General features: G+C 38.2%; 1 protein-coding gene across 8 annotated transcripts in view; it reads left to right on the top strand.

The window, feature by feature from the left end:
- The window catches only part of dlgap2a (discs, large (Drosophila) homolog-associated protein 2a), a 166,235-nt gene that overhangs the window by 110,027 nt on the left and 42,638 nt on the right, over window positions 1–13,570 (top strand). For 6 of the 8 annotated variants that reach the window (XM_051132807.1, XM_051132800.1, XM_051132799.1 and 3 more), the window contains one exon: window positions 3,365–4,512. In XM_051132807.1, the coding sequence (XP_050988764.1) occupies window positions 3,365–4,512 (1,148 nt within the window). Of the gene's footprint in view, window positions 1–1,255; window positions 1,328–3,364; window positions 4,513–13,570 lie in introns of all 8 variants that reach the window. The other 2 variants (XM_051132804.1, XM_051132802.1) reach the window with 1 other exon arrangement.

Raw genomic sequence — 13,570 nt, forward strand, 5'->3', positions numbered from 1 at the left:
AATTCCTATGCAAGTTACTGTAGTAGAAAAAACACATGTGCTCAGTTCCTTTACCATAGTATGTCTATGGGACCACTTTGGGAAGGGGGGCTCTTGTGCCCCAGGGTTACAACTTATACCCCATTCTGGGGTATGTTCTCGCATAGCTTGACAGCCTCTTCAAATGTGGTGATCCACATGTTTCTATAAAATTCTCACTTGGTGCTATGACCCGTCAAAGTTGGATGCAATGTTAAGTCTATGGGATTTTCCACCTGATTTTTTCGCCCGCTGTGCGAAAATCGTATGCCTGATCGCTTATAAAAGTCATACCACACCTCTTCTTAATAAGCCACAAGATTTGACACCTCTCTCAAGGGTCTGTGACAAACAGTGCGGGACGAGTTACGAGCGAAGTTTGTACGGAAAGAAGAATAATAATATTAGACAAACAGAGTAAAGCTTCACAAGCACCACTAATAATAATTACTGACAAAAAGAAATATTTACATGCCCTATATATATCATTTAAATGTTCCTTTTGGTCAATATCTTCTTGCCTATCTTGCCTTTGAAATTCAGGCAAGATATAATAGCATTCAATACATGGCATATGTCGTCAGCAGCTGGATATAGTGTAAGTTTCTCTGCTGTGATTTATGGATGGTCTGCTTTTCTCAAGGTGATATTATTGTGACTGATCTAGTCCACTGGGTTTAGAAAAGCTCTGTTGTCTCTTTTTAAAGACAAAGTGTAAAAGATAAAGCTTTTAATTTCAGTCTGCAATCTGTGCTTCTCCCCTGTTGCTGTCTCCAGATATTTCACTGCAGTTGTGTTGGATTTAGATGAAGGAGAAATAACCAACAACAGCTTTTTGTTAGACTATTACATCTCCAATGAGACCTGAACCATTCTGGTCCTGTTAGTTTCATCCGTCCCCTTTAAATTCAGAAATGTAACATTGTGGTTTATTGTAGAGCCGTTTGGGAGTTAAGGACACAATCACATCCCTTCGATTTCCTGATGAACAACTGATTTCTTGAAGGTTCCTTGCTTTTAACCTTTGAAAAAGCATAATCAAGCGCTCGTATTGGCTGGTGTTTACAGACGACATCCAAATTGGGCCGTTTGTTCTGGATGTGCTTTAATGTGATTCTCTGTGTTGTTCAGCCTTTCACAAAGTTTAATTTTAATGAAGTGCCTCTTTGTGATTCGCTATAACTCTAGAATATTCTTCTACACGCTCAGGATAAACAAGCTTGACATTCTCCTTCAGGTCCTCTTCAATCAAGATGGACTTGGGCATCATTATGGTGTGTGCTGACCTGAGCTAAAGATCTCCTTATGGGTCAGTACTCTGTTTGTGCTCTAATTAAACACAAGGGAGGGTTTTGAATTGGTTGCTTTCCAAATTCACACAAAGATGTTTTTGCTTTTGTCTTCAGTCTAGCTCTTTGCTGCCAGTGTGAATCAGATATATGGGTTTTCTTTTTTTCTGTTTTTCAGAAAAACACTACTGTTCCAAAGTCTGTACGATTTTTTAAAAGTTTTTGAAAAAAGTCACTTGTGCTCAGCAAGGCTGAATTTAGATCATCAAAAATACAACAGTAATATTGTGAAATATTATTACAATTTAAAATACATTTAAATGTACTGTATTTTAAAATGTTATTTATTCTGAATTTTCAGCAACCATTTTCCCAGTCTTCAGTATCACATAATCCTTCGGAAATCATTCTAATTTGCTGATTTGGTGCTTAATAATTATCAATGTTGATGCAGAAGGGGGGGAAATAACTTACTGACCCCAAACAAGTCAGTAATTAGTATTTGGCAGCTGTCTTGTATACTGACAGCTTGCAGTTACATACAAAAGTTTACTTACAGCTACTGATGCCATTGTAAAAATTATCTATTTATAATCAGTTCAGACATGGTTAATTTATTCTGTATGTGAAAATGTCTGATGACAGAGAAAGTTATTGGCTAGTTATTGGACTGTTATTGGACAGAAAATAATCTTTAGTATGACTACTAATATTTTGACTATGGACTATAGTGCCATTAACACTTAATGTTAACACTTTACAATAAGGTGTCATTTGTTAACTTGTCATGTATTAACTTCATGAATGAACAATGAACGACACCTTTATTACACTATTTATTTATCTTTGTTAATGTTAATTAATAAAAATACACTCGTTCATTGTTTATGTTAGTTCACAGTGCATTAACTACTGTTAACAAACACAGCTTGTGATTATAATAATGCATTAGTAAATACTGAAATTAACATTAAGATTAATAAATGCTGTAGAAGTATTGTTCATTCTTAATTCATGTTAACTCATGTAGTTAACCAATGTTAACTAATGAACCTCATTGTATAATAGTTTTATTTTTTAACAACTTTAATTGCTACATAGATGAAATAGGAGTTTAAATATGCATAATTTCTCAAAGCATGAATATTTGCCAAATTATGTGCTTTCACTTGGATATGAAAGACAGCTTTCAAATGGTTAATAATACCTTTGAGATTATTTCAGATTTAAAAAGAATGGAGTTTAACAAGCCCTCACTTTTGACACTGAAAAACTCATTAAAACTAACATGTTCTGTGTTTTTTTTTCTTCAGCAATTGAAAAATGACCTTTATTTTAATATGCATTACCCTGTACTTTCATCACATGAAAATTCCTATTAATCACCTGTGCGAAATGACATATGATCCAGCAGCATGAAATAGTTATGTCAGAAAGGGCAAGCGGCTGGCTGTGAAAAAACAGCATCTCCGAGCCTTAGCTCTGATGAAGTTAGCGGCAGCCTGCCCATATGTGGCTGTGATGAAAGATCACAGCGAATGTGGTTTTAATCTCTGAGCAATGTCTCTCAAGGACAACCGCTGAAGCACCTCGAAGTGCTCTCTCTCTCTCCGGCGCCGGCTTTGACGGATGGCCCAGCGGTTCCGAAATGATAGGCTATTATTTTACTTTGCATTGGATAAATGGCAAGGCTTGCAACTCTGTCCTCGTAAGGCCTGGCAGGAGCAGATGGGGAGGATCGGCGAAGGGCTGTGGGACATGCTTTTGTCCGGACAACATGATTTCATTCCATTCATGAACTGAAGTGTCGTGTTTTCCATGACGGTACAGCTGAGAGGCTGCCTCGTGATCGCTTTAAATTCGCAAACACGGCAGTGATTTTGTAATCAACTCATTTGAATCCCACCAGAATGTTTTGCAAACATCCCTATTAGCGCTTTCTACATGCCCACGGGGAAAATGTCCCAAAATATAGTTTGCAGAAAGATTGAACTGATGCTGAATGCATGAATCAAACTCACTCATCCTCTCCGTTCTCCTCTCTTTGTCTTTCATAGATCAGCTAGATTCATGGTCTCCACCGCCGTACTTCGATGAAGACAGCTACCCCTCCCCTCCCAGGAATATGAAAGGTTTATCAAGCGGTCGTCCTCAGCTCACCTTCACATCAGGACACACCTGTGGGCTGCCAGACTGCGATCAGTCCCTCGACCACTTGCAGCATGTCAGCCCTGATTCCCGCTCTCCCTACCTGCTCAGTCCGACCGAGAGCTGCCCTCTGGATCCACACCGCTGCTCGCCCCGCAGCTCCATCCACTCCGAGTGCATGGTGATGCCCGTTTCTATGGCATCTGACCACGTTTCCAGCAGCACCTTTCCCAGAATGCACTACAGTTCACACCACGACGGCTCGCGAGACGAAGGCTCCGCTTCTCACGGCGGTGGCGGCGGCGGCAGTGGAGGGGTCGGCATTGGCGGTGGGGGTGGCGGATCTGGAAAGATGAATCGAATTCCCCCGAACCTCCTAGACCAATTTGAGAAGCAGTTGCCAATTCACAGAGACGGTTTTCACACTCTGCAGTACCAGCGCACGTCCGCAACCACCACGAGCAGTGAGCAGCGCAACGAGAGTCCCGGGCGCATCCGCCACCTGGTGCACTCGGTCCAGAAGCTCTTCACCAAATCCCACTCGCTCGAGGGGTCATCCAAGATGAACGGCACCAAGGGAGACTCTCGCTCAGACAGCGGACACCACCATCACCACCATCACGGACATCACCATGGGAACCACAAACACAGCAAACGGAGTAAGAGCAAGGACCGCAAGTCAGACTCCAAGCAACGCTCAGGGATAGCAGGCTGGTGGAGTTCTGACGACAACCTGGACAGCGACAGCACCTACCGGACTCCCAGCATCATGAGCCGCCACCACGGAGATCATATCACTCACTGTTACCCGGACACGGGCCATGGGCACTTTGGCGACCTTTCGCTCAAGACCTCCAAGAGCAACAACGACGTGAAATGTTCGGCGTGCGAGAGCATCGCTATGGCCCCCGAGGGCAAATTTATGAAGCGCAGCTCCTGGTCGACGCTGACTGTCAGCCAGGCTAAAGAAGCCTACCGGAAATCTTCCCTCAACCTGGAGAAACCGTCCATGCCTCAAGATCTGAAGTCCTCCATGAGGCCTTGTCATTATTTGCAGGTGAGATCTCATTCATAAAGATGAGACTGCTGGTGATGATGTGCTGTAAGACAGTGGTTCTCAACCAGGGTGCGTCAAGGGGACTTATAGGATTAGTTCATTTCCAGAATTAAAATTTCCTGATATTTTACTCACGCCCATGTCATCCAAGATGTTCATGTCCTTCTCTCTTCAGTCGAAAAGAAATTAAGGTTTTTGAAGAAAACATTCCAGAATGTTTCTCCATATAGTGGATTTCAACTGGTTGAAGGTCCAAATTGCAGTTTCAGTGCAGCTTCAAAGGGTTCTACACAATCCCAGCCGAAGAATAAGAGTCTTATCTAGCAATATCAGACATTTTCCAAAAAAAAAAAGGATATGCATTTTAACCACAAATGCTCATCTTGCACTAGTTTGAGGATTTTGAAGTTGGAGGAGAAAAGGAGATGAAGTTTTTCACCCTACACAACCTTTTTTAACCAAAGTACATAGATGAAGAACTAACCGCGCGTTTCCAACGTGATTATGTAATGTGTAAAGTCGCAGACATGCATCACAGAGCTAGTGCAAGATGAGCATTTCAAAACCTTGGATTTATAAAGTTCTATCTGCATTCTGATAAGTTTTTAGATATTGAGCTTCAAATTTTTTGGGTTCCATAGACTTCAACTTTTTGAAAGAGATTTTTTTTTTTTACAGTGTAAAGTATATAATTTTTTTTATGTTTTTTTAGAAAATTACCAATTGTTTAGCTAGATAAGACCCTTATTTCTTGGCAAGGATCATGTAGAACTTTGAAGCTGCATTGAAACTGCAATTTTGACCTTTAACCCAATGACTCCTATTAAAGTCCGCTATAAAGAAAAAAAATTCCGGAATGTTTTTCTAAGAAACCTTCTTTGCGACTGAAGAAAAAAAGACTCGAAGCAGCCTCATGTCTTGGATGACATGAGGCTGAGTAAACTGTCAGGAAATTTCTATTCTGGAAGTGAACCAATCAAAAACAGCTATTTGCTTAAATATTTCCATTTGTGCCATTTCCAATTGTTTTTTTCTTTGATTCACCAAAACTTCCATGGTCTTGACATACATATGCACTTTTCTAATTATAAATGTGTCATTTCTAGACCTGGAAGAGATATGTAAATTAACAAAATCGCTATGAGCATTATTATACATATTATAAGTATTTGTGAAAATTCTTATCCTTAATTCTTATCCAGAAAATCATCAGAAAAGCATTCAAATATTGTTGTGGACAAATGGAGCCTTGCAGTCAAAATAGTTGAGAACTACTGCTGTAAGAAAAGATTCTTGAATGTTTGTGTACGTGAAAGGAGTAAATATGAAGTTATGCTATTCATTTTTAAAACAAACCTCTGTGTGGCAGCTTTCTGATCCATGGCTTATTGGTGCCTGTAGATTGCTGTTTAGGATTCAGAGGGTTCCCAACAGAATCTAAAGTAATAGTCCACTGAAAGGGTTGTTTCAAAGACGGGAATATGTTGTTTACACTAGTGGAGAATATAGCCTGATTGAAATATGGGTGTGCGTGTGTTGTTGTGAGGTGCTAATGTGCTAAATTGAGAGGCAGATTTATTGGTCCTGTCACTCCGACTAGACCAGTTTGTTCCTGTTGTTTATGTACGGAATTATTGCAAACAATGAGTCATATTGATCAGCATTGATCTTTCTGTGCTAACGCGTGATTTTCCAAATGCATCACATTTCGTCAGGATGCATTATTCATGGTGCTGTCAGACCACTGGAAATAGCTTCTCGCTGTTTTCTAGTTCGTTTGTGCAATTAGGCCTTTTTATCCTATATATGGATGCTGAATTGTCACAGGTTAGCACTGTACAAAAATGCAATCCGTTTTTAAAATTGCTGAAATGAATCACATATCTGTCACATTAGAGTACAGCTGCTATGCGAATACTTATTGAAATTGCTTGTCCTGATGGGGTCATTATTGTGTTTTAGTACAAGCCCATGGCACCTTTTTAATAATACTAGGCCTACTTTAAAGAAGACAGTGATATTGCTTCAGTTAATACATCCCGTTTTAGAATATGACTGTTGTTTCAGCCACACTTTATGTTAGGATAATGCTTTTTTTTTTTTTTCAGAAAGGGTTCCATTTTTTAATAAATATCCATGGACCAGCAGTGCCTTTAGCTGTTAAAGGTGTCCTAACTGGCTAGTTAAGGAGCCAGGTGTAGAGACCAACTCAAAATAGGCCAGCTTTCAAAAACACAACATATGCTGGTCTGTCGGAACTAGTTAGTATCGCAGATGTCCCTCAGTAAACATCTCAGTAAACATCAGCACCCTCAGTAAACATCTGCTGACACAGCAGCCTCCACAAGTCCTGGACTTATGCAATAGCACAACAGAAGCAGTGAGGCTGATGGCCCCATTGAGATAATTAATGAATGGATGGATTTGAGTGTTTCCTCAGGGAAAGAAAGAATCCAGAGAGAAGACCTAAATCAGTATTAAGTTTTACATTTTTGAGGCTTGTGGAGACCTCATTCAGGTTCCAATGAATCAACATAGACTATATCCTATGCATATTTTTGTCAACAATGACAGGAGATTAATATGCCTGAGATATGCAACTGTTAAACTGATACTGTCATTGATCAGTGAGGTTAATATCATGTGAACTCTCAGAAAAAAAGTAGTCTCAAAAGGTCTACCCTTAAAGGAGAAGTCCACTTCCAGAACAACAATTTACAGATAATGTACTCCAAAATGTCATCCAAGATGTTCATGTCTTTCTTTCTTCAGTCGTAAAAAATTATGTATATTCCATATAGTGGACTTCTATGGTGCCCCGAGTTTTAACTTCCAAAATGCAGTTTAAATGCGGCTTCAAATGATCCCAGATGCGGTTGTAAACGATCCCAGCCAAGGAAGAAGGGTCTTATCTAGCAAATTTTCTTTTTTATTTCAATTTATATACTTTTTAATGTTAAACGCTCATCTTGTCTTGCTCTGCCTAAACTCTGTTTTTTTCCAGTTCATGACAGTTAGGGTATGTCAAAAAACTCCCGCCTGCATTTTGGAAGTTCAAACTCGGGGCACCGTATCAGTCCACTATATGGAGAAAAATCCTAAAATGTTTTCCTCAAAAAACATAATTTCTTTACGACTGAAGAAAGAAAGACACAAATATCTTGGATGACAAGGGGGTGAGTACATTATCTGTAAATTTTTGTTTTGGAAGTGGACTTCTTTAAGCTACAAATATGCACCCTTTAGGGGTAAATACGATACAAATACATGTATCCTTTGAAAAAATACCACCCCATTGGCAACTTCTGTACCTTTTTTCTTGAGAGCATAGGTTGTGATGGTAAAAACCACAAAGTCTGATGGTTAGTGTGCAGGAATTGTGCCTGGCCTTCATCTGAACATCTGTATGTCTCCTCTAGATCTAATTTGACTTTATAACAACATTGTGGTAAAGCTTGTTATGGATAGTTTCTTTGCCCACTAATTACTGACGGAAAGCTTCATATATAGACGAAATTGTACCTTTCCAGGTCACCCAAGATGCAAAATGCTTTTTTAACTTAAAAAGAAAAATGCATTTTTCTTTCATCGTAAGTGCAAAACCACTTTCAGCATCCATTTTTTAAAAAGGCCAATGGGTTTTTTGTCAGTAATCACAAGTTATAATTTCAGCTCAGATGCATCTGTGTCAAAAATGTGGACTTTCACTGAGGGCTGAAAACAACCTCTTCCCATCTGTCTTTCTTAGCACAGCAATTAGCTTAAGTGTGTTTGTATTTCAAATATGTCCAAATGGATTAAACATCAGCCTGCAGAAAAAAGGACAGAAACCGTCCAGCAGTCAATGACTGTGATGCATCTCTGGGTCAGGCGTTTAATAGGTTCTCTCGACCCCAACAAAAATAGCTTGCGCCGTCTATCACGCTGGTGCTATTTTTGGCTGCTGTTATCGATGCAACCCGCTGTGACGCAAACTCTCCGGGAGGGACGTGCGCCCCTTTACTCTGATGGTCCAGTGTCCTGAGCGTAGCAATAAAGCGGCTATTTTTAGTCTGTCTTCATCATGGCGGTCGCCATCGTGATTGAATCGTTAGCTGAGATTGTGATTTGGATCAAAATCAATGCTAAATGGTTTATGAGATGACTTTTGGCAAGGGTTTCCTCCACATTTCAACACTTCTTACATAAATCATTGATCATGTTATGAGGAGGACAGCAGTTCTCCTCATTGCGGGAAGAAGCCTCAGTGCTGTGATGGATAGCAGAGGAGTTCGCACTGACCCCTACAATTTTGAATGCTGCTTCCTTATCCTATTTATATTTATATAGAATATCTTTGAAAATTAAGTTGCTTCATTTTTGCTGGTTAAAAAGTGTTTTTTTTACAAATCTGCTCCACTTCTTTCAAACTTAATCAGATTATTTTTTCCCATTGAGATGTTCACATTAAGACTTCATTCCCTATGAGCTATCAGCCGGATTATAGATGCATCATTAAAATCCATAGCAACTGATTTCACTGTCTGATGTAACAATTTTAAATATTTCAGCATGACTTTTATGGCGATATCAGTCACCACCCGGTAAATGTCCCACAGCTCAAGGTGAAGGCCAGTCCTGATTAAAGTGTAATGGCCCGTTCACACATGCTGCAAAGAAGAAAGTCATTTTCTTCATCAGTATTTCTTCATCAGTATTTTTGTCTTAGCTTTTCTTGTTTTAAGCCTTTCTTGTTTAAAACTCATGTATTTAGTTGGATATTTAGTTGGATAAATGCTTAAAAATAAGGGAAAAACAAAGTGGGTTTAGTAAAATATGGGTATTATATGGGTGAGATACACAATGTTTTAGCAAGATTCAATTAGCAAGATTGTACGCTAACACTTTATTTTAAGGTGTCATTGTTACACGTTACATGTACTTACTATTATAATAAGAATTAATTATGCATAATTACATGCAAGTAACCCTAAGCCAAACACTAATCCTAAACCTAACCATATAATAATTAATATTACTCAGTATTTAGATGTACACTGTACAAGGACACCCTAAAATAAAGGGTAACCATTTTTTTTCTTTCTTTCTTAAAAGAAATTGATTCAATTGATCAATTGTCAATGATCATTGACACTTTTACATTGTTACAAAAACTTCTGTTTCAAATAAATGCTGGTGTTTTTCTGTACTTTCTATTCACAAAAGATTCCTAAAAAAATATGTTTTTAACATTGATAGCAATAATATATTTTTTGAGCACCAGTGAACACCAAATCAGTATATTAGAATAATTTGTGAAGGATCATGCGTCACTGAAGACTGGAGTAATAGCAATAACTTTTGAACATCTGCTCACAAATAAGATGTATTACTTGTAAAAATAAGATGTCATTCCTACCAAAAAAATAGAAGATAAACGATCCTAACTAACTTGGGATGACGAAAGTAGGCTTTATGCCAAACATTACATCAACAAACAAAAAAACAGATTTCATCTGCTTGTTGCAGATAGAAAGTGTTAAAAAAGTGATGAGAAAGTACTAACAGCAGTATGAACTGACACTATTATCTATTATCTTTTAGACATATTATGCCCCTTTTTACAATATGTACAGATCATTTATTATATCGTTTTGAAAAAGTCTATTTTAAGTGGAAGCAGAAACACGCTGTTTTCATGCCTGTCTCTTTAAATGCAAATTAACTGCTTTTCCCCTCCCCCTTTTCCAGAAAAGAGTTGTGCCTTTACAGCTCTTACCTCAGATACTCCGCTAAAAAAAACCATCTGTTTGGTTTTGATTATCATGTCTATCGCACTGAAATCATGCGTTTTAAATCACGTTAGTTTAAACTTCTGATATAGGGTTTTCTGACACACAACTGAACCATGCGCACAGAAAGCGGCTGTCACACGGCATGTGAGTACTAAACTTCTCTTTCATGCCTTATTGTGCTTAAAGGAGAAGTCCACTTCCAGAACAACAATTTACAGATAATGTATGAGTTTGAACCTCCAAAAAGCAGTTTCAAAAGCAAATCGGTTGTAAACAATCTCAGTCCGAGGAAGAAGGCTCTTATCTAACGAAACGATTGGTTATTTTCATAAAAATAATATAATTTAAATACTTTTTAATGTCAAATGCTCATCTTGTTTTGCTCTCCCTGAACTCTGTGTATTCTGGCTCAAGACAGTTAGGGTATGTCGAAAAACTCTGATTGCATTTTCTCCCTCAACTTTAAAATCATCCTATATCACTGTTTTACCTTTTTTGTTAAGGGTGTTTCATCTGTTTTGCATGTTCACTTTGCAAAGACTAGGTCGGAACTTCTGCAGCGATGTAGGATGATTTTGAAATGATTTTTGAAGATGAGGGAGAAAATATTAACCTATTAACGATTTATTAACCTAGTTATTTTTATTGTTGACATACTAACATCTGAATGTTAGTGAGAAGAAGAAAAATAAATGTTTAGAGTCTGCTTGTGGACATCGGTTATGCTCATCTTTGGTAGCCCTTTGAAGGCATCTTGAGTAAAACAGCTCTGTATTTAATGAAGCACATACATAATAATTTGTGAGGGCAGAGACACAATAACGTAAAGCAGTGAAATTGCTCATAACGTCTCCTCTTTATTTCCAAAACTCATCTACAGGAGGAGACAGATGACGTGTACTCCAGTGTCTTCAGTCCCATTGGTAGTCGCCACATCACATCGAATTTACATAAAGTTGAACTTTTTGAATGTCTTTAAAAGTAGCACTGAAAGTCAGGAATGAAGTATTCAAACATTATGTCTTTGACATTTCAGTAGAGGTTGGCAAACATCACTGGGTTTAGTCCACCGCACTGAGAACATCAGAAATATTCACCCCCTGAATGATAAAGATTCATGGGAAGAGTTTTAAACGAACAGACCTCTCCAGCTGAGCCTTGCAGTGTCTAACTGCCAAACTCTTTCACACAGACTTTACCCTTCTCATTATGATTCCTCCTTGCTCTTTCTCTCTGTATTCTTCACCTGCATCTAAAGGCTACAAGAAGAGAGGATTGCATTTTAATAGATTTTCTGATAGGTCAGTGAAGGTGAATCTAATAACCAATTAATAAGACTGTTTACAAGCCAGCAGGAGCCAAACAGCAACTCTTGCACACACTCTTTCTCACACACACAAAGAGACTCTGTCTTGACAACAACTCAATAAACTGTGAGAGACAGACAACTAAAGAGGTCAGACACAGCTGGATGTGTGTGTAAGTGTGTGAAGATGGGTAAGGGAATGTTGGTGACAGCAGATGCTATTTGTGTCGCTGTGTGTCCCCTAAATGAGCTTGAACGTGTTTGGTCTTTAAGAGGAGATAATCACAGACACTTGTTCAAAAACAAACACGTAAATGAGCTTTAATATTGCATTTGTTTAAATAGCTTAAACTGAATTAGAGCGAAAAATAAATACAAATCAGTGACATGACATGACAAGACATGCATCATTAACATTCAGTGCGTCTCATTTTCGTCACTGTAATATCTGGTGTTTTTTTGTTTGTTTTTTTAAACAATCTTTTAAGGGGAAATCTTATGTCATGCTTTGATTATGTGTTAGAGGTCGGTAAGATTTTAAATGTTTTTAAAAATTTCTTATGCTCACTAAGGCTGCATTTATTTGATCAAAAATGCAATAAAAACAGTAATATTGTGAAATAACTGTGTTTTTATTTAAAAATTATTTTAAAATGCAATTCAATCCTTTGATGGCAAATCTGATTTTTTAGAAGCCGTTAATCCAGGCTTCAGTGTAACATGGTCCTTCACAAATAAACAAATAAACATTCTGATACAAGTAAAAAAAAAAAAAAGAAAGAATCAAAGTACTGTCTTAAAAATGCTGCAGTTGGGTTATTTTGACCTAGCAGTTGGGTTAAATGTTTAACCCAACCTTCTGGGTAGTTTTATTTAATAAAACGTTTATGTGTAAACGTATCAGTCATAATCAAAAGGTGAACATTTATTAATTCGCAATTTTAAAAACTGTTTATTATTTATTTATTATTTAGCCAACTTGCTAAATACGTACCGTGATGTACGTTTTGTGACATATTCGATGTGAAATGTCCACTGAGTGCTGCTAAACAAGTGTTTGGATTTTTTTTCCTGGAACAGATGAACATACATATGGTTTTATGTGACGTTGGTTTTAACTTGAAATGTCCGTTGAGTGGCGCTGTAATTCTCTAATGCTCTGTGACGTTTTAAAATAACGTACCATCTGCACTACACCTAATCCTACCTGGTAGTATGAACAAAAGCGCATGTGATGTAAAAACGCAATCGGAAGCATGTCATTTTAGCTTGTTTTTCGGTCTCTCATCTTTCAGCTCTTTCATCGCGAGTCATGCTGTTTTTACTGGATTCGTACTCATTAATTTTGCATACTAAGTCCAATTCCGTGCAGACTGAGATACCGAGCAAGCAAAACATATAGAGCTGTAATCATAACTACGCAAAAGCGATTACAAGTGGTCACTATTTTACCACCTCTAGTGTTCATTTCTGTTGGACACTGCAGTGATATGTACTTCTTGGTACGTATTATACATTTTCATCATGAGATCAGATCATGTAATATTGACACATTCAGTTTTTACCCACCTGTTTACGTTCACTTAAGCCATAACTTACATAATTTACGTGAGATACTCAACATAATAGACATTTGGACTACTGTGTGTGCATCTGAGCACTGAAAACTGATCATGCACTGTCTGAGAACAGAAGAAGAGGAGCCTGCGCGAGAGAGCGCAGTTCTGGTGTTTGTCTATCAGCACGATTCCGCCTATCCCGCCTTCACTAACTTTAAGTTAATCAACAGCGAATTGTGACTACCGGGGAAAACTGGACATCTGGTGACTCTGTCCCTAGCCCTTCAGGTGCTGAGGCCATTCAGATTGCAAATTCACGTTTTGGTAGTCTATCTTTCCATTACGGCTGCCATACTGAGATTAGACATGTAAACACCCCTTATCCAACCTAATGACAGAGACGCACTTTTTGAAAGAGG

Source organism: Labeo rohita, chromosome 17, assembly GCF_022985175.1.
Source record: "Labeo rohita strain BAU-BD-2019 chromosome 17, IGBB_LRoh.1.0, whole genome shotgun sequence".
Classification (NCBI taxonomy): Eukaryota; Metazoa; Chordata; class Actinopteri; order Cypriniformes; family Cyprinidae; genus Labeo; species Labeo rohita.